General features: G+C 44.2%; 1 protein-coding gene and 1 long non-coding RNA gene across 3 annotated transcripts; one reads left to right on the top strand and one right to left on the bottom strand.

Moving 5' to 3' along the window:
* Nucleotides 1-5,070: 5,070 nt before the first annotated feature.
* TECTB (tectorin beta) lies at nt 5,071-23,515 on the top strand. 2 transcript variants are annotated; one of them, XM_045802834.2, is made up of 10 exons: nt 5,071-5,146; nt 5,917-6,107; nt 7,367-7,509; nt 7,615-7,687; nt 13,264-13,367; nt 13,507-13,590; nt 17,436-17,598; nt 19,246-19,321; nt 20,524-20,556; nt 21,700-23,515. In XM_045802834.2, the coding sequence occupies exons 1-10, from the start codon at nt 5,071-5,073 to the stop codon at nt 21,747-21,749; spliced, it is 993 nt and encodes a 330-aa protein (XP_045658790.1). In that variant the 3' UTR covers nt 21,750-23,515. The 2 variants fall into 2 exon arrangements, with proteins under 2 accessions (XP_045658790.1, XP_087718836.1); XM_087862710.1 differs by having other exon boundaries at nt 7,585-7,687.
* A 757-nt stretch (nt 23,516-24,272) lies between these two features.
* Nucleotides 24,273-26,477, bottom strand: LOC148109762 (uncharacterized). The gene is made up of 2 exons (XR_015724730.1): nt 26,356-26,477; nt 24,273-25,423 (listed from the first exon to the last, which is right to left on the bottom strand). It is a non-coding gene; the product is annotated as an uncharacterized LOC148109762 (long non-coding RNA).
* Nucleotides 26,478-26,532: the final 55 nt, after the last annotated feature.

Genomic DNA, 26,532 nt, shown 5'->3' with positions numbered 1-26,532 from the left:
TCAGGTGCCATCTTGACCAGATTATCTAAATTAGATACCTCTTCTCTGTCCTGTTGTTCTTTATAACCTATTTGTGTCCTTCCTCAATATCCTTACATTTACCCCAAGTAGAAGATCCACAGATCTTCCTCAGCTTATGATGGGGCTGCCTGGCATCACAAAACAGTATTGTACCATGTATTGCTAGCCCAGAGAAAAGATCCAAATTCAAACTTTATGTATGGTTTCTCCTGAACGCATCACTTTCCAGCCATCGGGGAGTCAAAAAACCTTAAGTCAAGGACCATCTGTGTACATGTTCATGTACGTGCATTTGATTACTGCCTGGTACCTAACAGACACTCATGGTATGTTTGGTGAATGAATGAATGAATGAATGAATGAATGAATGAATGAATGAATAAAAGGATGATATCTTTGGAAGTTTTAAGAACAGAACAGATTTTTCATCTTGATTGTTTTCGACCAGCAATGAGATCCCTAATCTTGATCTGAAGAGGAACTATTTTTTATTCTTTAGTCTTATAATTGGAGATGAGGAGGGTGGTGGGGACACAGGCCAGGAAGGGGCCAATGGGTCCTACTCTTCTGAGAAAGAAGTAAGGCTTTATTTCCCCCCACCCCCACCCCCCTGCTTAGAGATTAGCCAGATAAGACCAAAGGATCTCCTTCTGCCTGGGATAATCTGGTTCCCTGAAACTGGTGGCTGCTGGGTCTGGGGAGGGAGGGGGAGGCCAAGCTTTTTGCTCTGAATTTCTGATGCCCTATCAGCACAGACTCTTTTCTCACTTCTCAATTCTCCTTTATGAAGTGTATCTTCTCTGAGGGGAACACCACTTTCTCTGGAGAACTATTAATTCCCAAGGAGTAAGCCATTGACGCCTGCATGGAAACACCCACTCATTTGCAAATTGGCAAAAGAGTCTCACACAAAGTAGAAGAAGGCTCGATTCAGGGCTTAAAGGAAACAATGGAGTCCATTTAACAAAGCCAACATTTAATGAACTCAAAACAGTGTACTTTAAAAAATAAGTTAATAAAGCAGCCTTTTAAACTTTAATGCATGCTTATTAGCTCTATTTCTAAAGTACCGTCTGTTACCATAGTAAAGGTTTCCTGCTTTGTTTATCATGGTGATTCATCACCTATATGATTTCTGAGCAATGAATGAAAACGTTGATTGGAATTTTGCAAATAGCAACCCTTTGGTGTCTGGGTCAGCTTTCCCAAATCATGCAAGACCTTCAAATAGAACAGATAATTTCTATTGCCTGGCAATTCGCCAAAGAAAGACCCAGGAGAGACAAGCTCACCTTTCAGATGAATCTACCGTAAAACCCCTTTACTGGATTCTTTTAAGATCCTGGGATTATTCAAATCTTCCCATCAGTTTTGTTTGTGTGCTTGATGGAGAAATAGCCACAAGTCTCAGTGGGAGATCTTGCTTTGGGATCCATCCCCCAGTGGCATCCTTCTGCCTCCATCGGTCTCTCCAGAAGGAAGTGGGGTGTTCAAAAGGAGAGGGGATGGGGTGGGGTGGCAGAAGAGTGGGTAATTACCAGGAAAAAATAGGAGCCTCCTACTTTTTATCAGAGCAAGTATCAAATACTGTTCAGCCCAAGTACATTTTGTCCTGTTCTGTTTCTTATGCAAATTCAACATCTAGTGAGCAGCCTGCCACAAAACTTGACTCTGCTTCCCCCAATTTCATTGAACTTGCCCTTGAAAGGAGTATCATATACCTGATTGTTAGGGGGGCCCCCACATCCAAGAAACTGTAGGCGAGATCTTATCATTATCAGGCTTTTCTACAAATCAAAAGCACCTGCTCTTTGTTAAGGTGGGCTTCTAAAGAGAGATTTATTCCCATTAGAAAATGCCCAGAGTTCATACGGGAACACTATTGACATGTCTTCCCAGCCTGAGGATACCAATCTCAGGTGAGTAAACTTAATGGCAGTAAACCTTCACTGAGCACTTACTGTGTACCAGGCCTTGGGCTAAGCAATGCACATGTATCATTTCATTAGGTGCTTGCCACAACCATAGGCGATAGGAAGCCCCATGTTACAGCTTTAGAAACTGAAGGCTTAGAGAGGTCACGTTACGTGCCCAAGATCACACAGCTGGAAATGTGACAGAGCCACAATCTCTGATTCAGAACCTGTGCTCTTAGCTACACAGGACATAGTTCAGCATTGATCGCAATTATGTACTTACTATCCAGTCATGACCCATCCTAATGGGCTCCCATCTTTGGATTTCCCAAGCAGAACTAAGCATAAAACGAGTCCTCGTTGATGCCCTGCCCCTTATAGAGGAAAATAAACCAGGTCAATGTAAACCAATTTATATCTCATTGAATATTCTATATGTCATAGATATTATCATATCCTTTCAGGAGAGGAGGAAATTAAGGCTCACAGAAGCTAAGTATCTTGTCTAAGAACCCACAGCTAGTAAGTGCTATGGGTGAGCTTCTGATTTCAGGCCAACAGCAGGATCTCTCTGCCCAAACTGACCCTACACTTCCCCACAGCATCTTGTGGGTGTGTATCAGACATGGCCACTGGGAGACAAAAAAGGTTTTGACTTCCACCGCAACATTTTCCTTGAGAGAACTCTGCCCTTCTAGGGTCAGAGACTAGATGATCCTATTGACCTGCCTGGGCCAAAGTTGGCTGAAAGGAAGCCTATACCTGAAGATGTGTGAAAAGAATCTTCTTGGAATAGAGACAAATATCCCAACCTAGATAGAATAGCAATAGTGAATTATTAGTGATGAACAACCATTATGTCAGATCAGAGGGGCCATTCTCTAGAAGCTAGGCTGCTTTGGGCCTCTGTGACCTGGCTTTCTTGTTCATTCTTCTGCCAAATACCTTGATTTTCCCCTTTTCCCTCCTCTCCATCCCACATTCCATCACTCTGTGCCTCTCCCACCGACCCACCCAGTTCCTGTCACCACTGACTTGCCTGTGTCTTCCCAATGCATGATGTACTGTTGGGGCTCAATAAATGGTTAAGAAAAAGGACAAAGGAACAAAACACAGAGTTAGTGCTAAGCCCTAGGAAAGAGAAACTCAGAGAAGTCACACATACTTATTAGAGTCAAGTGCATTTTTTGTGCTCAGAAAGTAATATCTATAATGAACTGTGAAGATCCGTATAAACATGCTGGTGTTTCCAGGCCACATGAAATTTGATCCAAGTCTATATATAAAAAAAATTAATATGTTCCATCCCCCTCCCCTCTTTAGCCCATTTGGTCTTTATCCATAAAATACATGCATGTCCGTTATACAATATAGACATGTCTCCTGTTAAATGACCTATGATGCAACATATTGTGGTACTTTTCTTTGAGGGGGAAAAAACAACCGAGGGACATATACATTTGCATGAAATTGTTAGCCGTCTTTTCATGTAATCTATTCTTTATTGACTACTTCATAGTTTGCAAGAGCCTTCATTTCATTGCTCTCCCACTCTGTAAGGTAACCCCAGGGCTCCATTTAGAGAGAAGGAAACTGAGTCACAGAAATTTTTAATGATTTGTCACATGGCTCCCTCCTCGGCTCTTTGACACTGTCATTGTAAAACATACCAGCAACTCAACAATAGGTTTTTAGGAAATAACAAACCTCTACCATGTTACACATGCACATTGCTTATAAAACACATCCCAGTGTTTCCACAACATTAAATTATGTACTCTCAAAGGGAGGAATGGGTATCTTAAAAGTAAGAAAATGTGGTAAGTAGCAAAACGATGCTTTAACCCAGTATTCTAACTCTGAATCATAGCATATTGGTGACTTAGCTTCTCAACTACATTATAAAGCCCTGCAAAGGAGGGCGTTTTTCTCTACTTTTTACAACTGTCTTTCAAAGGGCTTTATAGTGGCTTCCATTGACTGGCAAAAGAGTCTGTTTCCTCTAAAAACAAAAATTAAAACAAACCCTGATTTTTCATGCTTAAATTTCTGGGTACTAAAAAAATCTCAGGAAATATATTCAGAAACTTCTCAGGAGCATGATTTTATCTGTTATTTTCAGTGGAATCTTGTTTGGTGACTAAGGATTGAATCATAAGATTGCCTTTCTAAGTTCCTTCTTCCAATATCACTGCTCTGGGAGACAAACAAAAACTTCAAAAGCCTGGAGATCTAAAATAAAAAGTTGTATTCAAGTTCTGGAGAAATTCCAGGATGACATTCTAGTTCAGAGTTTATTAAAAAATACTAGGTGGGGGGTGGGGGGATCCCTTAACATGTTTGTATTAATACAAACAACCTATTTTTTGTTTGAATAGCAATTGTAACACTGCTGAACTTGGGTCCTCTTTAAAGTTTAAATAGCCTGAATATAAAAATAAGAATGCAAGAATTAAAGCAAAGAAAGCAAGACATAAAGAAAGAAAATTGTCCCCTGGAACTGTGCAAAAATTAGGTTGCCTCCAATCAAAGTTATTTTTCATATGAGGAGGAAAAAATTCAACTTTTTATTCCAATCCTGGTTGAAGCAGTTAAAAAAAAAAGTTTTTCCAACTCTGTGAAGTAAAAGGAATTAGATTCAAGTGGCTGAACCTGAGCTTCCCATCGGATTATTGTGCAAGGGTTCCCTTTATTTCCCCCCACAGTGGATAATGCTTGTTCATTGTGATTTATCTGGAGCCGGTTTCTTTTACACCCTCAGCTGATATAAAGTCGAGCTAGGACTGAGGCTAGAGATTTGGGGAGCATCTGGGAGGCAGCCTCTACAGTCCAGAGAGAATGAAACAGTCGGGAACATGAGCTACCGCATGTGTCATTGACATTCCCAGTGGTAGGAGCCCCACTTTTTGCCTCTCAGTGCAGACAAGAAACCATTAAGAAAGGGGGACAGAATTTTTGATCTCCCTTGAAAATATCCCCCAAGATTGTGTGTGCTGCTTTGTTTTCACCCTTGATTTTAACTTTTCATTCCTGTTTCTGACCTAGAATGATCAAGGCTCAGGCTCTCTGGCAGGACTGTGAGCGTTTGGCCGGCTTGGTTTGGCCACCTGGCAAAGAGCGGTTCTGAGAAGAGATGGTGATGAGGGCCTTTGTCCTGTTGGCTGTCTTTGCGGAAGCATCTGCAAGATCTTGCACTCCGAATAAAGCAGGTATGCCCTGGGGCTAGCCATCTTCCTGGAAAGGGAAGTTTCCTGAAGACTCTCTTTGCAAAGTTCAGAGCTCTGTGTTTCTCTTGTTATCAAAATGCGTTATCAATATCATAGCCAAGTAGACGCAGTTAAGCAGGCCAGTGCCAACCAGACTTTGCCCACGGGAAATAACAATGTATTGGAGAAACTGAGGCTTTTTTAAAATTAGAGAATCCTAGATAGATGAATGGATAGATAGATACATAGATATAAAAATATTTATTTTCAATAAATAAATAATGTATTATAATAATTTAATAAGTACATAATCTATTTCCTATTTGACTTACTGAATTTATGTCCTGTGCCATAAATTAGTGTTTCACAGTGTTATGCATGAAATGGACATTTCTAAAAAATTTTAAATTATGTGCTCACTTTCATGGGCACAGACATTTGTATATATTTCTCAATTTATCTATATTTCTAATCCATTCAATCTGGTTTCACAGATATATTCCTTAAAATAGATTAAAGTTGAATAGTGGACCAGTTTTGAGTACATACTAAGTATAATGCAGGTATCACCCAGACGTAGTGGAAACTATAAAAATGGAACTTCAGGGACTGAGGTTTGGGGAAAACATTCATCACAGTTCATGAAGAATAGTGAGGAAAGTGTTTCTAACCAACTGCTTTGCACATTCAGCTGTGGCTAGAACCCACTGTTTCTTATGAAGATTAATATGATTACCATATCTAATTTCAAACCAGGTGTATCCTCTTTCTAGATGTCATTCTTGTGTTTTGTTATCCCAAAACCATCATCACCAAAATTCCTGAGTGTCCCTACGGCTGGGAAGTGCATCAGCTGGCCCTCGGGGGGCTGTGTTACAATGGGGTCCACGAAGGAGGTTACTATCAATTTGTGATCCCGGATTTGTCGCCTAAAAACAAGTCCTACTGTGGAACCCAGTCTGAGGTAAGTCCAGGCCACACAATGAGGAGTTACTAAGATGACGCAACTGGGCCCCCAAAATAAGATGTCTGCTGCCCACTCTTAAAAGGATTCAGAATTCACCAGTTTCCTTTTGAGAGCCAATCCTGACTTTTATTTCCTGGGATGTTAGTGTTATTTAAATTCTTCGCATCCTCCTAGTTTAAGTGACTCTTTGGATTTGAATTTTATTCTCCTAATTTGTTGCCTGAGTGAAGTAGGCCACCTTCTGTGAGTAGAACAATTCACGTGTCCCACCTCCACCTCGCTTTGTGTTCTGAGCATGTGCTCACAGCTGCCACCCTCCCAGGTTGGATGGCGGGACATCCTCTGCCCAAGACCTTGAAGTAGTTGGAAAGGCCCTTTAAAGGAGTAACCAAAGTATAATAGAATTCATAATTGGGTCTTGTGAAGTACCTGGGACAGATAATCGGAATTAAAAGGAACCATATACAACCTCTTGTCCAGTATCCTTATATGTCAGAGGAGACATTGGAGACCTCCCAATAAAGTCAAGGTTGGGGGCCACAGAACCAGCAGGGGTGTAGTCACGAAGGGAAGCTACTCACTGCTGACCCCTAGCACTCCTACCACCTTGACTGCAGAAGACTGTACATACATGGGGTCTCAGAAAGTGAGAGCAAAGAGCACCCAAGGCCACCTCCTCTTCCTAAAGACCCCACAAGGACGCAGAGATTTAGAAAGTCGTGGACATGATTAACAGAAACATCATGCCTTTGAGTATCCTGGAAGAGTGAACTAGAAATCATGTGTGTGGTCTTAGGCAAGTCATCTCTCACATAGATGTTCAAGATCCCTTCCAACTCCAATATTCTGTGATCTGAACATTCAACAAGCCAGAGGAAGAAGTTGCAGAAATAGTGCTCACTATTGGAAGAGGGAAAGAATAATGACATAGTAATGTTCTAGAGACGGGAGATGGGCGAAGGCATTCATGTAAGATTACTTAGATGGGGGAAATGGATAAAAAGTTGATGCTGGGAAACAGATTCTTTACCAGTTCTTTTCAGTCAGAAGCCAATGGGTATATGCATCTCTTGTAAGTGTGCAACATTCAACCTAGATTATTTTAAACAATCTTAGTCGAACATATTCAAGAACTCTTTGCAGAACTGCTCAGCTCACCATTGACATCTCCCCATAGGTCTGACCATCTTTTCCCAGAACCCTCCTTGTCATCATGGGGTCCAGGGCCCCCCTAACTGCCTTCTTCCTTTCTCCAGTACAAGCCCCCCATCTACCACTTCTACAGCCACATCGTTTCCAATGACAGCACAGTGATCGTAAAGAACCAGCCCGTGAACTACTCCTTCTCCTGCACTTACCACTCCACCTACTTGGTGAACCAGGCTGCCTTTGACCAAAGGTAAGTTGCTCTGAGAGTGGAGGGCTGCCTGCCTCGTGTGTGTTCTGCAGTCCCTGTCAATCAGGCATGTTTCAGTCCTTATGCAAAATTCTCTCCCCTTTCCAGAGTGGCCACTGTTCACGTGAAGAACGGGAGCATGGGCACCTTTGAAAGCCAATTGTCTCTCAACTTCTACACTGTAAGTGGTCTCCAGGTTCTCATTAGTGCCCTGTGGCCTTTCCAGGAGACGACAGGAGGCTTCCTCAGGATTTGCTCTTCCCTAAGCGCTCTGCAGAGCCCCATTCTTGAATTCAAGTTAAGACATAAGCTTTGGTCTAGTTTTAGACCTCTTCAAAGACTAGATGCAATGGGAAGGTCCATTCATAGACTGGATAGAGGAGCCATAATTGCAAGAGCAATCCTGTGAGTTGTCAGAGGTCAGGAGGCAGTACGACAGCTAACGTCTAACTCTTAAGGCAGATTAGTTTCCACTGCAACCCACTCCAGAAAGTTATATTAGAATCTAGCTCCTGTTAAAGTATTTGGCGCAGAGTATGACCTTCCTACCTGGGACAGAGCTGAGGAGAGAGGTCAGGGTTGCCCTCTGCTGCCTAGTTCTTTGGTATCCAGAGCCATTCAGCGAGTGGGCTTGCTCTTGGTCTAATTTGGGCACGCTGCCTCTATTGACATGGAAGTTACAGGCACAATCTGGTCTCTCAAAATAAAACTAAATAGGCAACAGCCATTAGTCCAGCTGCCCTCCTGTTTAGAAGGGCTGTTTTGTTTTTTAAACCTGCAGCTTCCAACAGGGAGGCATACTTATAGTGACACTCCAGCTGTCTGGGGGGAAATGTAGGCAGAAATAGAAACTTGTACATAGAACATTAGAACTGGGAGATATCCTTAGAAGCCATCATGCCCAACCCATTCATTTCACAAAGGAAAGGACTATATTACCTGGAACTCTGCTGACCTTGAACTCTTTGAACTTGCTTTACCCACTGCCTGGAAGCTACCAATCCAGCTGAACTTGGAAGGTGAGAAATCCTCTAGAAGGGATCCCAGAGTCACCTGGTCCATTTTACAGACAAGGATCTGTAGCCCCAAGGGAGGAAACAGCGTGCTCATGATCCCACAGGTCGTGTGGAGCAGGGCCCAGTCTAGCATACAGATCTCTTAGCTCTACTCTCTGAGGCTTACTTCCTAGGAAGGGGACGGAGCTTAGGTTTCACGACTGCTCTCTTGCACTGGCCTCATTTAAGGCCCTGTGTCTAATTTCATATTCAAAATTTTGATTATTTTTATTAAAGAGGACTCTCTAAATTATGAAAGTTTTAAGATCCCAAAGAGTCTAAGTCTGCCCCTGACCGCACACCACTAGGGGTTAAATCCAGAGAAATGGAATCCCATACAGCCCTGGGGCCTATAATCAGGAGGGTTAGTGCAGTGTGGACCAGCAGGGGGATCAAAAGATGGAGACATCATTGCAGTAACTGATGAAGGTTGTCCAGAGAGAAAAATAGGCTCGCTCATTGACAACAGTCTCAGGGGACATCATAGTGATGGGCTGTCTTTACTACTGAGCCCCTGTCCAGATGTGCGTGATTATTATTTTAACCAGATAAAATTATAGATATTATCCTATGAAGATTTTATGACAGCTGGCAATAGAGAGGCACCAGGATTATCAAAAATCATCAGCCACCATCAGCCATGTTGGGCTAAGTTTCAGACATATATATCAAGTCTTAGAATTAGAGGAACCTACTCTTTTTTAAGAAAACAAACAAAAAAAAGAGGTAAATCCTCATTATCACCAGACCATCCCCTGGGCTGGATAGACAGACTTAACAGGACACTTCCTTGAGCTGTTCTAGAAATGAGGCTAAGGCGTCCCCTGGGGCCCATCAAGACCCTTTCAGGACAAATAGGCCTCAGCAAAGAGGGGGTCTGATGTTGCAACAGAAGCTTTTGTACTGATTAATATTCCTACCATGGGCTTGGTTTCCTATGCCTGACCCATGAGGCTGGTATTTTTCTTCTCCTCCCTTCTTCCGCTTTGAGAGCATTCTTGTGTGTTTCTGAAGCAACAGCTGCCCCCTGCATATATTTCCATCAAATTACCAGAGACAGAGCTGTGCCCTAGATTGCACAAAGGAATCAATGCATGGCTAATTGCTTAGGATTCCAAGAGCTCCAAGTACTAGCCTCCAAAACCACCAGTTCTACTCAACATGCTTTCTCTCTTCTCCCTCTACCCCCTCCCGCTCACTCCTGCCAATAGCCCATAGTTGGTATTCCTGGCGAGAAGTCATTTTGGCCCCCAGTCCAAAATAAAGGAAGGTAGTCAGCTTGCAGAAGTGGACTAGCAGTGTGCTTAAGAAAATAGTCTGCCATTGGTCCACTGGTTTAAGGTCTAGTTCTACCATTTACTAGCTGTGTGACCTTGGGTAAGTTAGTTAACCTCTTTGGGCTTTCATCTATTCATTTGTTAAATAAAAATAATAGCACTTACCCCATACGTTTATTATGAGGATTAAATAAAATTATTTTTATGAAGCACTTACCATACTACCTGGTACAAGGTAAGTGCCTGCAAAAGTAGCCAAACGCATGATCACAGCCTTTGACCCCACATGAGGTGAAAACTCTGAGAGCTCCTAGCACTAGCAGTTACCATTATAGTGTTGTTACCTTTATGCCATCAATGTCAACGTGGGATTAGGTTGACTTCTAGATAATCAAATTAGTATTGACCATTCTTCTTAATTAGACAGAGACCAGGGAAAAGGCTTGGGATAGAACAAATGCAAGCAATAGAGGCCAAATTCATAGACTTCCAAAGTCAGAACAAGCTTCAGAGGTGATCAACCTTGACCTTCCACCCAATGTCCAAAGCCCTTCTGCAAGATTGCTAAGGGGTGGGCTCCCCACCTTTTCCAAGGACAAGGGCAAGTTGGCCTTTCCCATTTTAGATCAGCACGTGAAATCTGATATCCTGAACTATAGCCCCTTGGTCATGGTTCTGTCTTCTGAAATAATACTGAGTCATGATGTTGCTGATGGCTTCTCAACTATCTCAAGCTTATCTTCCCCAACATCTCCCCCCATTGGTGCTCCATCATCCAACCCCTCTTCTCAGAATGATCTGGTTGGCCACTGAGCCACTAAAAAGCAGAGCCCAGAATGGAAATATTATATTCTAGACCCTTTCAGACCTCTGCAGGGCACAGTGGGTCAGGGGTGACCTTCTCAGTTCTGAAAGACTCTAGGAACATATTCTAGAATAATATTAGTTTTGTGCAGTTTTCTTTCATTTCTGTCTCACATTGAGCCTGTGAGCAACAGCAGCTCCCAGATCTCACCCACATGAACCACTGTTAAACCAGATGTACCCATCCTAACAGTGTCAATGGACCGTTGTGACTCAATCTTTCCACCAAGGGAAGGGACTGGAAGGCTTGATTTTTCAAGGTGTTCTTCCCTCCTGTTCCACAACTGAGTAGTTTATGTGGTGTTTCTATGTTTCCAGGAATGCCAAAACAAACGGTCCAGGTATTATAGGATGAAGCTGTCTGGAAAAAAGGTCCCTAACTTAGGTTATAAAGAATGTACGAGGAGATCATGATGAGAACTGCCTTAGCTTTAAGGTGAGAAGTGGAGAAACCGACCATTAAAAGTGTTTACTGAAATTCCAATTTCAGGAATGGAATTAACGGTACAGATTCTCCTCTCCACTTTGTAACAGAATCACACTAGTTTCCATTATTCTAATATTCTAATACCCCGTGGGCTGGTCCCTGGGGGATGGGGCTGGAGAAGCACCTGTGGCTAGGTTGGGGGACTGCACTGTGGTCCCAGGTTAGGTTCCACATTTGTTAACTGTCTTGTGAAATATGACAAATCTCAGAAAATAATAACAGCAACAACCATTGTAAATCTGCCACTTTCACTGTGTAGTAAGCTAGTAAATCTTATGACTAAGAACATTATGGTCTAATTATTGCAACCATTTACGTGGTGCAGGAGGTCGGCAGGCAGGAAGAAAAGAACTGACTTCTGAGTGACTGACTCAGGGAGCCCTAGCTAGACCTGCAATCATGAAAAAACACAAGAGCCACTGGGAGGTGATTCTGAGGCCTCTCAGCCAATGCCCTGAATCGGACTTTTAGGGGACTGAAGTCTATGGCAACTAGATATCCTTGCTGACCCTGTTCACCCATTGCCGTTCTGCAAATCTCCAAGTCCATGAAACTCAATCTTTTAACTAGTATCCTGGTTTAAGCTCGATGCTTCTATTACATAAATCACCATCATAAAAACATTTCTGCAAGGTTGATGAAGGCAAAGATTACTCCCATTTTGCAGATGGGGAAATGGAGGCCCAAATGTCTGACTTGCCTATAAATTAGTGGTGGGAGCTAGGATTAGCCCAGCAAGCTTGTCCTGTCATGATGCTTTTGTCTCTGGAGGCTAAACTCAGAGAGCAGTTAAAGGTTGTTACCAAGGCTGAGTGACACCAAGACAGTAACTGGAGAAATCAGCCTCCTTTGGGTAGGCCAACTGGACACGCACTATTTTTTAATAACTCACCCAGAGCTGCCTGATGAAGAGACCGAGTGAAGACACACACACCGCACCAGTGAGCAAAGGCTGCGCTCCTGTACTCCAATTGCGGTCATGCCTCCCTGTTGCACTTAGAGTTGCAACCACAGTCTTCTGGATCCATCCCCATAGCCCCTCTCACTTCACCGCCTCCCCCCTCACTTCCTCCTCCCCCTACCCCCTTTGCTCACTCGTGCTCCAGCATATTGGCCTCCTGGCTGTCCTGCCAGCTACACCATCACCCAGGGCTTTTGCCTTAGCTGGAACATTCCACCCCAGACGCCTGTATGCACTACACGCACTATAGAAGCATTTCTTTGTATCAGTACTTAGCCAGGAACCACAAGTTTTCTTGCTTCCCTCAAGTCTTGACTCAAATGTCACAACCTCAATGAGACCTCCTTAACTACAACTGTATTTAAAGTTGCAGCTTGCCCCTCCTTGCTCTTCCAATGCACCTTGCCCTCCCCTACATTCGTTATAGTTTCTCTATACAGTGTACTATATTCTGTTCCAACATATTATATGATTCACTTGCCTACTGTCTATTATTGTCTGGATCCCTTGCTGGAATGTCAAGGGGTTAGAACAGAGATCTTTGCTTTGCTCCCAGATATATCTCAATATACAGGATGTCCTGACATGGAGACTATCAATATAGAGAGCAGGCACTGCTCATAGCAGGTAATCGGTAGGTTCCTGCTGTTGCCGGTGTTGTTGTTAACTGTACTGGAATCAGATCGTACACTCTCTGACCCAGGCTGGAATCCGCCCAGGCAAATAGTGGAGGTGAGCAAGAGCAAAGCAAGGTTGCCTATGTTTTCTCTGTATTCCCATGGGTGATTAAGTAAAGCCCAGTGCTTCTGCATTCTTGGATTCCACTTTTGTTCCGTCAGCCAAATCTTGTTCCTCTCTGGCATGGATGAGACATACAGTATGCGTCTCACTGTGGCCAGCAAATCAAGAGACGCGATACCCTCATCCCTTCTAAGATGACCAGCACCCTAGAAGGTATGGCTTCTCTACTCCTGGAGGGCCTCGCTCTGGTCTCGTGTGCCTGTGCCCTCGGGTGGATTCCCACCACCACCCCACCCCAGTTCATCTGCTCCTGTCACACCCAACTGCTCAGTCTGAGAGGTCCTAATGCCCAGTGTCAATTTCCTTCCAAAGAATGCCAAGTTCTCCACTAAGAAGGAAGCCCCTTTTGTCCTGGAGACATCCGAAATCGGCTCAGATCTGTTTGCGGGAGTAGAAGCCAAAGGGCTGAGTGTTAGGTAAGTATATTTCCTCCCTGTTTATATTTTTAAAGCCAAAGAAAAGAAAAAAAGATCGGCCAAGAGACTTTTTAATTACCAGATGTTTCTAAGCATACAGCTCTCTGGCTCAAGGCGATGCATTTTATATCATTTGCAGGTTTAAAGTGGTTTTGAACAGCTGTTGGGCCACACCATCGGCTGATTTCATGTACCCCTTGCAGTGGCAGCTAATCAACAAGGGGTAAGTACCATGCTCCGGAGCACAGTGCTGAGAAGCGGGTAGATCTCGGGCTACCTTGGCTTGGGATGGCTTGGGAAGAAGAGGCCAAGCCTCAGGGTCACATCTGTGATACCCTCTGTGCTTCCAGGCTGAGTACCGATACCAGCAAACATTTATATGGTGCTTTCTGGGTACCAGTACTCTTCGGAGAGCTCCATCATGTATTAACTCTTCCGCCTTACAAGAGGCATCCATTAGTACTACCATCCTTACTTTCCAGGTGAGGAAACAGAGGCACAGGGAGGGTTAAGTAATGTCACATACTTATTGTGTGTGTGTATTTATGGGGAAGTGGGTTCAAACCCAATTAGTCCGACGCCAGAACCCTGGTGAGAACTAAAATAGATAATCTGTGTAAAAAGTTAAACAGGTAGTACCTGGCCAGTAGCCAATCAACTTAAATCATATCACTGCTTTTCGTTATCAATTCGGTAGATAATGGGGAGTTCTTCAAATTTTTGAGTAGAGGATGAAAGTATTGGGATTGTACAATAGAAAGACGATTCTGGAAGTCATCCATGGGACGGATTAGAAGCAGTACATGGGAGGTGGAAAAACCAGATTAGAGGTCATGGGCAGAACTGAGGTGTAGCCAAGTGAATGGAAAAGTCATCCAAGGGAGGGGGAGGCAATCAAAATTTAGCAACCAATCAGAAATGGGGTGGAGAGAAGGACAGGGCAAGAAGCCTGAGAGATATGTGGCATCAAACCTGTGGGTTGTGAAAGTGTGGAATTGTTTGTTGTTGGGTGTTAGGGAAGAAGATTCTGGATAAGGGTGTTGGATTCTCCTTGAGTTCAGGGATGACATGTTGAGCTTGAGATGACACTTTTCCAGAAACACGTAGAATTGCAACTTTAGACAACAGAGAACAGGTTGAACTAGACTAGAGATGTGGGCATGACCCATACAATGAACGGAAAATGCAAAAGAGACCATGCCTCAAAGCCAAACAGACCAGCATGCCCATGTTACTACCAGAACCCTCAGAGCTAAGTAAATAAACATTGGGGCTGGGGACAAAATTGATTAGATAACAAAGGTGGAGCCACCTTGGACCTTTAACTATTTATTTTTACTTAAACAGCACTTACAACATAACAAACGTGTTCTAGGTCAGTGCCTTACAACTATTAATTTAATTAATTAATTAATTAAATTTCATCAACCCCCCTATAAAGTAGGTAGTATGTAAGTACTATTTTATAGAGGAGAAATCTGAGGAACAGACAGGTTCAGAAACTTGCCCAAAGTCCAGAGCTAGTCAGGGGATGAATGAGCTGGGGTTCAGACTCAGGTGGCATACTTTCCTGAGCTGTGTCGGTAGGACAGACCAGCAGAACCACACCAAACAACCCAGCAAAGCTTCCTGAAGCAACGGTAGCTTCATCTGGACGCCACATCTATCACTGAAGGGTTCATGTAGGTTCTCCTGGCAATGGTGCAATCGAATGACTTCAGGGAGTCCGTGCAATCAATTCTTGACCTACAGGGACCTGAAATTATGACCAGGCATTGGGAACCTCTCTCAGAGACAATGGCCACCCTGGGGCCAAGGCTCTGCCATGCCGTGGAATCCTCTCCCTGCAAATCGCTCTGGTACTGCTGCTTCTAACTGACAGATATATAAAATCGCAGACAAAGGAATGCCTGTGGCTTTGTGCTGGTCCATAGAGGCAGTCCTCAGACTCTAGTGTATATAGGGATTGCCTAGGGTGCCTGTCACACATGCAGCCGCACAGCTAACTTACCCCATCGGAGGGTTCCTGGGCAAACCCTGAGAACCTACGTTGAAGCAGAGCATTACTAAAGAAGTCCTCATCTAGTTCCATATTCTGCCTAGCTAAAAGGGCCCCTTGAGCTTGGAGATACTTGCCCAAAAACCAGTGAAAGGAGAGGAATGAGAAAGCCCACTCCCATAATCTCCCAGATGCTTTGGTTCACACTGGGCCCTTTGGGAGGAAAACCCAGTTTTCAAGAGTGTCTGGAGAGGTTAGAAGAGATATATCATTAGGAATTTTGATCTCATGGAGGGAAGGAGACTCCTGTGGTGATGTTGTAAGAGCCTCCCTTGGGCATTCCACCATCCCAAGGTGTCTGTCACAGAGGGGCAGGTGCCATAGCCGGTGCCAGGAGGCAGCAGAGCCAAGCCATCTAAGCCTGCCCGGGACTTGCCTCCTCCCCTCCCCCAACAAAGCTCCGTTTACATTGTTTTCCACTCCAGCTGCAAGGAGCTATTTTAAGGACTCAGGTCTTGAGTTCATATAAGGATCTCAGGTTTATTGACCAAATGATCCTCCAAGGTCTTGTTTCACAACTCGGAAAATGCCTCCAGCTCTGTCATTGCTCAGAGGTCACCACAAACATGGCCAGGCTTCTGACCTTTGGTCCAGATATAAGGTACTGTTCATTTCCCATTTTAATCACTAACTCACAGAGTTGACATTCCTTCAGTCTTACCTCTAATTTGCCCCCTAATGTCTGGTTCTGATAGAATGTGTGGAGGAGGGCACATCTCAGGGGCTCTCAGATAGCTGGTCCTATCTCTGGTGTGTATATACTGAGTTGAATTGACAATGGAGTCAGAGAGAGGCTCTGGGAGTAGCATTAACTTTGGGGTCCCCTGTGGTGCTGTCCACTGGTCTTAAGCTTTTGGACCCATAGACCCTTTTCCACAAAGGACAGATTCTGGTGTTCCTTGTCACCTACAGACAACACTCTCCAAAGTTCACGTGGGCCCTACTATACATTCATGTCTGCTCCCAACACCTTGCTGAATGTCTGGCACTTAAATAGGGAATTAGCGTGTGCTTGGTAAATAAAAAAGTATTTTGATTAAACCAAGTTTTTTCAGTCTCAACGCTGTTGACATTTGGGGCTGGATCATTCTCTGTTGGGGTGGGGGGCTGTCCTGTGCATTACTGTGAGATGACGTATAGCATTCCTGGCCTCTACTTACTCCGTGTCAGTAACACCTCGCCCCTAGTCAAGGCGACAACGCCAAACATCTCCGGGGTGCAAAATGGTCCCTAAGTGAGAACTATTGCCTTTGACAAATGTTCATCCGTGTGATTATTTTTACTTTTATTGTAAATTATTACATTTGGGACTTTGGGATTTCCCAAACGCTACATTCTCATTATAGAGAATTTGGAAAATATATAAAGATACAGGAAGAAAGCAGAAACCGCCCATAATTCCCTGCATAACAGCCAGTATTAACATTTAGATGGTGTCCCTCCAGTCATTTTTTTTTCTGTGCCTATACTAAAAACATGACCAAATTTTTACAAAGATAACTATACAATATAGAATTTAAATAACACAGCATAAATTCAAACTCCCAGTGGCAAACCCTCACAACATACACAGAGAAAGATGTGACGTATGACTTGGCTCAGGCGGCTATGGCAGGACTTTGGGAAACGCTGTTCTCAGCCCCAGTGTCTTTATCTAGCACATATACTGGGGGTCAGCCCATGTCCCGGTCCTTCAGACAACATCTCTCAGGAATTTCCCTTCTTTGAGACTGAGGTGTGGTGACTTACGTGGTGTGCGGCTTCTCATAAGTCACTCCCCTCCACCCCACTGTCCCCTGTCTATAGAACAAGGACTAGCACGCCCATTCTATAGCTCCTCAATTTGACCTCATATCATGAAGATAAGCAAGGAGCCAGTCAAAGTGCTTTGTAAGGATAACGTGCTGTATAGAAGCCCAGGGGGGTGTTGCTGTTGTCTGTGCATTTACCTCAGATTTTGCTGGAGTTCATGAGGTAATTTTCTCTCCCCCCTACCCCATCTGCTCCAGCTGCCCCACGGATGAAACAGTCCTCGTACATGAGAATGGAAAAGACCACAGGGCCACCTTCCAATTCAATGCTTTCCGGTTCCAGAACATCCCCAAACTCTCCAAGGTTTGGTTACACTGTGAGACATTCATCTGTGACAGTGAGAAGCTCTCCTGCCCAGTGGTGAGCCACCTCTCTCTAGAATGAGAATGTGACCCAAGGTGGGGGTGGGGGTGGTATTTGAGAAGCTGTATTTTTAGCTGGGAATCGTAACCAGACCAGTGCATGTGTGTGCTGAGGGCATTCTGGTAGAAAGGGCACTGGGTGTAGGGGCAGACGTTCGGACTCTGTCTGCCCTGCCACCAACAAGCTACATGGTCTGGCACATGTCACTTAATCTCTGGAGCCTGGTGTTCTCATCTTCAAAGACAGTGGTGATAAGTCACGGTGGCCCTTCTCTTTTCAGAGAGCCGTGTGAGGTCAAATGAGCACAATAACAGACACGGAAATGCTTTGAAAAAGTTAAAACACAAGGAAAACTCAAAATGTAGGTGGTAGCAATAGGTGCTGGGTGGAAGTCAAAAGATGGGTGTTTTTAGCTCTTGCCTGGCCAGCTTAAGGGTCCATCTCTGAGACTTGAAATGAGCCAGAGAGATGCTGCAGAAACCCCCAGGTGCTGAGCGGACTTTGGGGGAGGAGGGGCCGGGCAGTGGGGGCCCTGGTTCACAGCCATGTTCAGTGCAGCCCAGGCCAGGGCCAGGTGCCCCTCTGCACCCCCCGCCGAGGAGCTGCGGCAGAATCCAGGTTTCCATGGCAGCCGGGTGTGAACCTGGTCCTTAGGGCAGTGGTTCCACAGTGTGGTTCCCAACAGCCTCAGCATCACCGGGGAACTTGTTAGGGAAGCAAATTCTCGGGCTCCCCAGACCGCCTGACTCAGAAACGCCGGGAGGGCCCGGAAATCTGTGCTTTAACAGACCCTCCAGATAATTCTGCGGCGTGCTCAGGCTTGAGAACCATTGCCTTAGACCAAAGTGATAAATCACAAAGTGTTGCCTGCTCCTCTCTGTCTGGATTAGAGACCCAGGGAGGAGGAGCACAGTGTTTCTGAAGAGGTGGCCCTGTGGTCTTTTCCATTCTCCTGTAGCCTGTGGTAACCAATGAAAAAAAGATTATAATCTCTATTTCTACTCATTTGTTTTGGCCAGAAAATGGTCACCTAGGAGCACAAATAAAGGGGAAGGAGCTGACAGATATTTTACAGTTGATAAAAGGGTAATTATGGGCACTACATTCTAAAAAGAAAAGAAAATGAGCCAGAACACATTTTGCAAGTATCCACTTCTCAAACCACTGTAAGGAGAGTAACTGCAGGTAAAAGCCTCACTTCTTATGGAAAGAAACGGGGCCAATCCCTCCCACACTACACCCAGCAACCTCTCCCAGCAGGATTTCTTCCAGCTTGAAGGTTTCATAAAGTAAAGCTTTTTCCTTTTCCCAAGTTAGAGAAGAGATGAAGACAGCGCTCAGGGTTACACATACGTACATACATACGTACATACATACATATGTACATACATAGACAAATAAGGTAACTAAGATCTGTTGGCTGGGGAATTTGACTTTATCAAGTTTGTGACTTCTTTTTTTTTTAATCTCTTGTCTTTCTCTCTTTTCTCTCCTTTTTTTAATCTCTTGTCTTTCTCTCTTTTCTCTCCTTTTTTTTTTAATCTCTTGTCTTTCTCTCCTTTCTCTCCTTTCTCATGCCCCTCCCCCCCTGGCCCACTCTCCCCCACTGCTTCCCCCCACCCCACCGCTGGTGGGGGTCTTCAGACCTGTGACAAGAGGAAGCGCCTCCTCCTCCGGGACCAGACAGGGGGCGTCCTGGTGGTGGAGCTCTCCCTCCGTAGTAAGCTTCTCTGTTTTCCGAATGGTTGAGTTCACGCTGGGCTGCGTCCACAGGCACAGCCGGTTTGAGCATTTTAACTGAATTGCCAAACCAGTTGTGCCTGTAGACACTACCTTCACCTGCAACTCAAGGCTTCCCACCTGGTGGGGGGGTGGGGGGTGGGGGAAGCCGTAGCTCATGCCAAACCAAGAAGCTGAGGTTTGTTAACTACCCTGAAACTCTGTCTGCAGCCTAAATTCCAGGGCCCCCAAAGGAGTTAGGGGGTGCTGAGCTTCCAGACAGAGCGTGCAGCCAACTGTAATAAAAGACAACGAAATGTACTGGTAACATCTAGGGCACAAGTCAACAGAACTTCATAGAGCATCCAGTGCTGGCCCTGGGCTGGCTGGACACGGGGGATTCAGAATTAAAGGAGACCCACATGGCCCTTGTCTTCAAGAACTTACCATCTGGCAAGGAGAGAGATGCCAAATGCCAAGGGAAAGGGAGATGACTATCAGGGGGGTGGTGGAGGCAGGGCGCTACGGGAGTTCATGGCACCGGGATTCACCCTAGTCCAGGGCCTAGGGAAGGCTTGTGTGGGTACTCTTTCAGGATGACCTGAGAAGTGGTATGACATGAAGGGTGAGCAGGGCCTGTGGGTAGGCCGGGGCCTTAAGAAGCCACACATCTTAGAGGACAGTTACTAAACTATGACCAGGGGCCCAACCCAGGCTGCTGCCTGCTGTTTTCTGGCCTACAAGCTAAGAATAGTTTTTACCTTCTTATATGGTTGGAAAAAAAAATCAAGAGAATGATATTTCATGACACATAAAAATGATAGGAAATTGAATTTCAGTTTTTTATAAAGTTTTTTTGGAACACAGCCACACGTGTTCACACGGTATCGTCTCCAGATGCTTTCATCCTACAAAGGCAGTGTCAAGGAGTTGCAATAGGGACCATATGGCCCATAGCTGAAATATTTATAATCTGGCCCCTTCCAGAAAGTTTACCAACCCCTGCTTTAGGAAGCCAGGAGAAAATGGTTTTCTTCTTCTTTCAAAGAAGCTTTCGCGAACCCTGCTATAAACTTTGTCTTAAAGGCAATGGGGTTTAATCAGGAGAGGATATGGTCGGGTTTGTATTTTGGAAACATAGACCTGAGGATCCTTCCATGATCTTTTCTTAAACCTTCAGCTTTCTCTCTTTACTCATTACAGGCAGGGGATTCTCCAGTCTCTATAGCTTCTCAGGTAAGGAAAAGAGGCACTTCCGGGAAGGGTCATGGGGCAATGCCTTTAAAAGGCACATGTGTGTTTTAAAAGCAGCTTAGCTTTGGCCCCAGCAAAACCGTTAGGAATTGAAAGTTGCTCTTTAAAGCACACCTGAGTGGGACAGGGAGGGACAGAGGTAGACAGATGTTTCTCCAGCCAGCCTCTGAGCACTGCAGGAGGGGTGCAGCTGGGGATAAATTGGATGAAGCAGAACTGGGTTCCACCTCTCAGCAAAAAACATCACCAGGGGGCTTTGCTTGAGTTCCTGCATTTAGAGAATGTGATTTTTAATAATCTGTTTTTTCAACAAATATTTCTGAGTCCCTGCTGTGACTCTGCACCTCATTCACTAAATGACCTTGGGCAATGAACTCAGCCTTCCACTCCCCAGTTTCCGCTAATCCAGCTAATAATTGCTCCTATCATACATGGCCGCTATATGGATTAAATGTTACAAGTAAGGGCACCAAGCAATGCCCCGCATACAGCAAACATCCAGTAAGATCAGCCATAATTACTCTTCTAGGCAGTGGAGCTCCTGCAGAGGGAGATAGGCAAGGCCTCTACCCTTCCCAGTAGCGCAGTGCATTGGAGTGGGGGTAGAGGAGTGATTCAGACAGAGAGGCCAGGGAAGCCTCGCAGAAGAAGAAACATTGCAGCTAAGACCCAAGATCTCACCTGAATGATGAGGACAACAACTATGTGAGGAGATGGGGAAGACAGTTCTATTCATTAATAAACTCACAGATGTAGACTTTGTTCTCACAGTTATAGGAAATCATGTAAATGAACTTTTTAAGACTCTAATCCCAGATCCTCATATCTAAAGGAAGTCCTATAGCAAAAGTCCTAAGGTGAAATGTGCCATCACTGTGTGACCCATGTCCAGATCCCCATCTGTCAGAGGTCCACAGCCTGGGTTAATCTGCTGGGTTCCTTGCACTGACAAAACCAAGCTACAGAAACCCCAAAAGATAAATGCACATTTTATATAAAATGTGCAGAGTTTTATGAAAACCTACTTAACGCCCCTGAGTTGACTCTTTGGTTGAGTTAACTCTTTGATGGGTTGTCCTCGCTCCATGTAAACTGTTCCTGTCTGCCTTCCTGTCTGATTCACAGATGTCCTCTATCACCTCGTCGTGATGCTGGGGATTTGTGTCGCGTTGTAGGAGATCGCCAGGCAGGCAGTGGCATCGCCAGGCAGGCAGTGGCATCTCCAGCACCCAGCATCACCTCCTGTGTCTGTGACAAACTCCCATTTATTGCACTGCCAGCAAGAACAAACAGAAGAGCGTACTGTTGAGAAGCAGAGAACAGTGCTTTGCCAATTACATGGTCCAATGATTTTTGTGAGTTTCAGTGATTGTCTCTGGTGCCCCACTTCCCCTTGTGACTTCCTGTGGCTCTGAGACCCTGCAGCTCCTCTCTGGACGCTGGTGGAGGAGTTTCCTTTCCCCATGCTGAAGTCAGGGCTGCAGTGGACTCCTCTGAAGGCTATTCTAATTTTAAAAGAGTAGCACACCCAACCAAATGCAGCTGAGCATTTTGAGGAGAATGTGGGGCATAACCACAGAGTCAGGGCTAAGTAGAGAGTGCACAGGACTAGTCAGCTTTGCCAAGGGGGGCCTTTGTCATTGATGGTGTGCGATGCTTATTTGAGAACCAGGGCTGAACCACCAGGCAGGGGTTCTAATCGTTCAAATGATGATGTGGGAATGAGAGTGGAATATAATAATTTTGCTCAAACCTGAGTATTAGAAAGGAAAACAATTCTTGAGAGGCCCCTAGTGCTAACCTAATTTGTTTTTAGTGTAGTGTTTCTTAAATATGTATACACATCATATAGGTATTAACTCATTTTTATAGCGGATATAGATTTCAAAAATCAAAAGAAAATTACAGATTGAATAGGCCTAAAGCTACAAAAAGAATAAAATTCACATTAACGTATATTTAACATCATAATGTGGCCTTGCCTAAATGAAACCACTGCTGGCAGGTGACTCTGGAGTGACATCTGTGACAGGTCCTCTGAAGTTTGTCAACCCAATCCTACCGTACGCCTTGCGATGCTCAATGCTCTCGCTATTTTTTTTCTCTTTGAGCTAAGAAATCATCATCTGTGCGGAATGGTCTGACCTCATTTAGTCTTTAACAGTCAAGCACATATTTATCTGTTTTTGTCTCATTAACTTATGATCGTTAGAACGGAACCTCCCACAAAAATCAGAAACACATCTGCAAAAGTGGCCAGTGGAATTGGATGGCGCCACACCCTGATAACACGGCCACCACAGTGACCCAGAATGCATGGATATTAATGATTTCATGGTCAACAAAATAAAAACTGAATGAACTAATCCTTGTAGACCACTGGGAGATCCCCGAGAATGCATTGTCAACCCCAGAAGCTAGAATGTGATAGGAAAAGCCAGAGCTCTAAGTTTTTTTTCTTAGTCTCGTACAGACATAATTAGTGGGCTTATACTTTGAATATATGTCAGTGTGTGTCTCTGTGGCTAATGTATTTGAGAAGTTTTGAGATCTGTAGTTTGATGGGTCTTTTACAACTGTGCTAAGGAACTCAGAAATTCAGCTAGTTCCCAAATTTCTGGAAACACAGAGTACACGTTTGTTTAGCAACAGACTAGATTCAAATGACTCATTGTAGTCTAGACTGGTCTCAAAGCTGGAGCTCCAACCAGTTTGGGATCTCGTCTTCCTATGTATCCAAAATTTTTATAATCAGGAAGGACAGAAGACATATTTTATTGGTTCTAGTCAAAAACTCTTAAATAGCATACTTAGAGCCATAATCAAATCTTTGGCTGTCAGAGTAAAACAATGTTGTATTAGTTTTGTTTTATTTTATCACATTGTTTAATGATCTTGTATCTGCACCTGGTGCTATGAATAAAATGCCTTAAAATAAATAACCTATGATTACAACGTATGGTGTTAATATATCATATTGACAGCCAATTCCTCCACCCTCCCTGGGATTTGTACAACTAGAACTTCTTAGACTCACACATGTACCACAGACTTTCCATCATTCTACCCTACATTTACTTTCCAAAAATTCCAGCATTTGCTTTCTGATGCAAGGAGGAAAAGCCATTGGTATGATCTCCGTGTCTCCAATGCCCTAACATCTACCCCCAGCAGTCAAGTGTGTTTCAGCCTCTGGTGAGCTAAAGCCCCTTCATGTCTTCTCACTTCTTTATCAAGGAATTAAGAGAAAACACTCAAAATAATCTCTGCTATAAATTCTCATGAGTGCTAAACATAAAACATATTTCGAGAACAAGGAAAGAGTAGAAAACTCCCTTTGGTATCCTTGGTTAACAGAGAAAAAACAGTGGATATAGATTTTAGGAAATTAATCTTATCAAATTCCTGCTATGATCCTGAAAGAACCTCTCTTAAAACTTGAGTGATATAAAGAAAAGAATACATACAGACACGCATGTGTACAGAGTATACATACTCACATAAATCTCTACCTATTGATCTATCAATCAATAGCCACAGATTTAGACACAGATTTCTGTGTGTGTGTATATGCATGTAGACACGTATACATGTATGTATGCGCACATGTGAATGGACGTGTATGCACATGTGTGGATATGTTTTATGTGTTTGTGTGTATGGATACCAAATGTGTATTATGTCCAATGAAAAAGGCAGAAGTAATAAAGTCTTTATTATATAAATATAACTTGAATAAGCATGTGGGCTAGAGCTGAAAGGGAACAAACACACACACTCCATACAAATACAAAGATGGGATAATAATAGACAAGCACTATATCCCACCCCATCCCCACATCAGCGTATCATTTTCTAATGCCTTTTAAATGTAACAACATTGGACTGCTTAGTCACCTCTGCACTTTTGTGCATACCTCTATTAGCCCTTAATATATTGCAGAACTACTAGTATGCTACTTCTCTTCAACTAGACTGAGAGCTGAAGATCAAGGAACGTTTCATATTCTCATCTCTCCCCAGTGTGGTACCAAGCACAGCATGTGCTCAATAAATGCTCTTTGAATTAATGAAATGTCAGATGGATGGATGGATGGATGGATGGATGGATGGATGGATGGTTGGATAGATGGATGGATGGATGGTTGGATGGATGGATGGTTGGATAGATGGATGGATGGTTGGATGGCTGCATAGGGAATAGCCTATCTCTCTGAAAGACCTCAGAGCAGAGGTTGTTCTGTTCCCTTCCATGGGAGAACAAAGTGTTTGGAATCCAGAAGCCCTGCCCCCAAACAAGGGAAGAAGTTCTGAAGTGTAAGAAGATAAATGTCCCATTGTCTCCATGCTGAGGTGGCAGGGAAGCTCCCCTGTTCTCTCTCAGATAAATGCCTTCTTTGGACTAATGCTTTCAATCCTTGATGCTAAAGGCCTATGGGGAGGAGCAGGGCCTCCCACAATAAAAATGGAATCATGTCAGAGAAAATGGAGTCTGTGAAGTTTCTAGAGTTCAGTCGCCCACTTCCGGGCAGGAGAAAAGTCCTGCCAATGGAAACACACAGTAGCTCTATGGAGATGGGACTGTTTGAAAACTACTTCCCTTGGCCCCTATTTAGCGGCCCTCTTCCTGGAGAAAGGCAAGAATTCCACCAAACCTTTAGTAAGATTTGGTATTAAAGACTCTCAACCCACCAAAATTATTTCCTATACAGAGCTCAAAAATATCTCTACAAAAGCAGCTCACAGGTCAAGTAGAAAAAGAAAACATTCCCAGTCTCATTGGTTTTCACTTCTTCGGTCTTGGGGAATTCACCAGGAAAAGGTCTCAAACACAATGCAGCGGTCCAAACTGCTCTCCCATATTCAGGAGCAGCCATGAGAAAGATAATCAGGATGTGAGGAGTTGCAAGGAATTAAAAAAAAGAGAGAAATACCGTTAAGTGCATTAGTGGTTTAGTCAGTCTGCTACAAGAACCATTGGCAGATATGATGGAGCCCACTCTCTGTGTACAGGGGAAAATACTCATAGCAAAATGGATGGGTTCATCTTTGTCTGCTGGAGGTTGCAAAGAATTAAACACTTCATAAATCAAAGAAAAATTCCACTTAAAATTCAAGCCTTGACTGAAAGCAAAGCATATCTTCCTTCCTTTGCTTTGGATGGAAAGAAATTAAGCAATAATTTGAGAGTGAGACATCTCCATTTGGAAACTACCGCGCTCACCGGAAGTCAGAGCTCAGGACCAGGCCTTCTAGGGACTGACTGACCCCATCCACTGTACCTGAAATGGCCTGATCCTGTTGGATTTTACTGATTGTTCACACCTTAGATAGAGCTTTACCCCAGGGGCAACATTCCTGAGATGCCTTCTGATAACAAAAGGTTAGAGAGCAGCCCCTGGAAAAAGAAGGCAGGGCAGGGTGGGGCCAGCAGCCCCAACTTCTGTTCGCCAGCTTTCCTCTCTCCCAGAATGAAACTGGGTTCACTGCAAATTCACAAGCAAATGGGCCGGAAATATCTGGCAGCTAGGGCAAGTTCACTGGCAGGTCTGGCAGCAACAGCCCAGGCCTGGTCGCCCAGGAAATGAGTTCACCCTATCCAACTCGTCCCAATCCCGCCGAGCTCTGGGGTGGGAAGAGGAGACCAGCTAGATGGCTCCCCCTACTGGTAGATTAACTCAATACCCCAGATCTGCACCCCTTGAATGGGATATTTAATGCATCCAACCGAATGGTCCTCGGACTTTCATGGGACCCCACAAACATCTTCAAAGAAAATACCTCAGAAGCTCTCTGGGACTTTAGCTTCTTCCTCAGTAAATTCAGGGAGTGGAAGAGTGAAGCCTTCTTTGCCTTTCAACCAGAAAGTTGTTTGTTCTCCTTTGCCCTGTGGGAGGAAGAGGAGAGGGCTGGTGAGTCACAGAGGAGGAAGGGCTGCCCGTGAAGTGTGGCCTCTGA

This window comes from Ursus americanus, chromosome 6 (genome assembly GCF_024610735.1).
Source record: "Ursus americanus isolate L20-20 chromosome 6, mUrsAme1.1.p, whole genome shotgun sequence".
Taxonomy (NCBI): Eukaryota; Metazoa; Chordata; class Mammalia; order Carnivora; family Ursidae; genus Ursus; species Ursus americanus.
Note: the sequence above shows the minus strand (reverse complement) of the source record. Positions and strands in the feature narration are given on the sequence as shown.

Excerpts from the sequence above, each read along its gene's own strand:
- TECTB (XM_087862710.1), top strand. The coding sequence starts at position 5,071 with ATGGTGATGAGGGCCTTTGTCCTGTTGGCTGTCTTTGCGGAAGCATCT. Across the intron at positions 7,510-7,584 it reads CAGGCTGCCTTTGACCAAAG|TCCTTATGCAAAATTCTCTC; the intron begins GTAAGTTGCTCT and ends GGCATGTTTCAG. Across the intron at positions 19,322-20,523 it reads GGTGGAGCTCTCCCTCCGTA|GCAGGGGATTCTCCAGTCTC; the intron begins GTAAGCTTCTCT and ends TACTCATTACAG.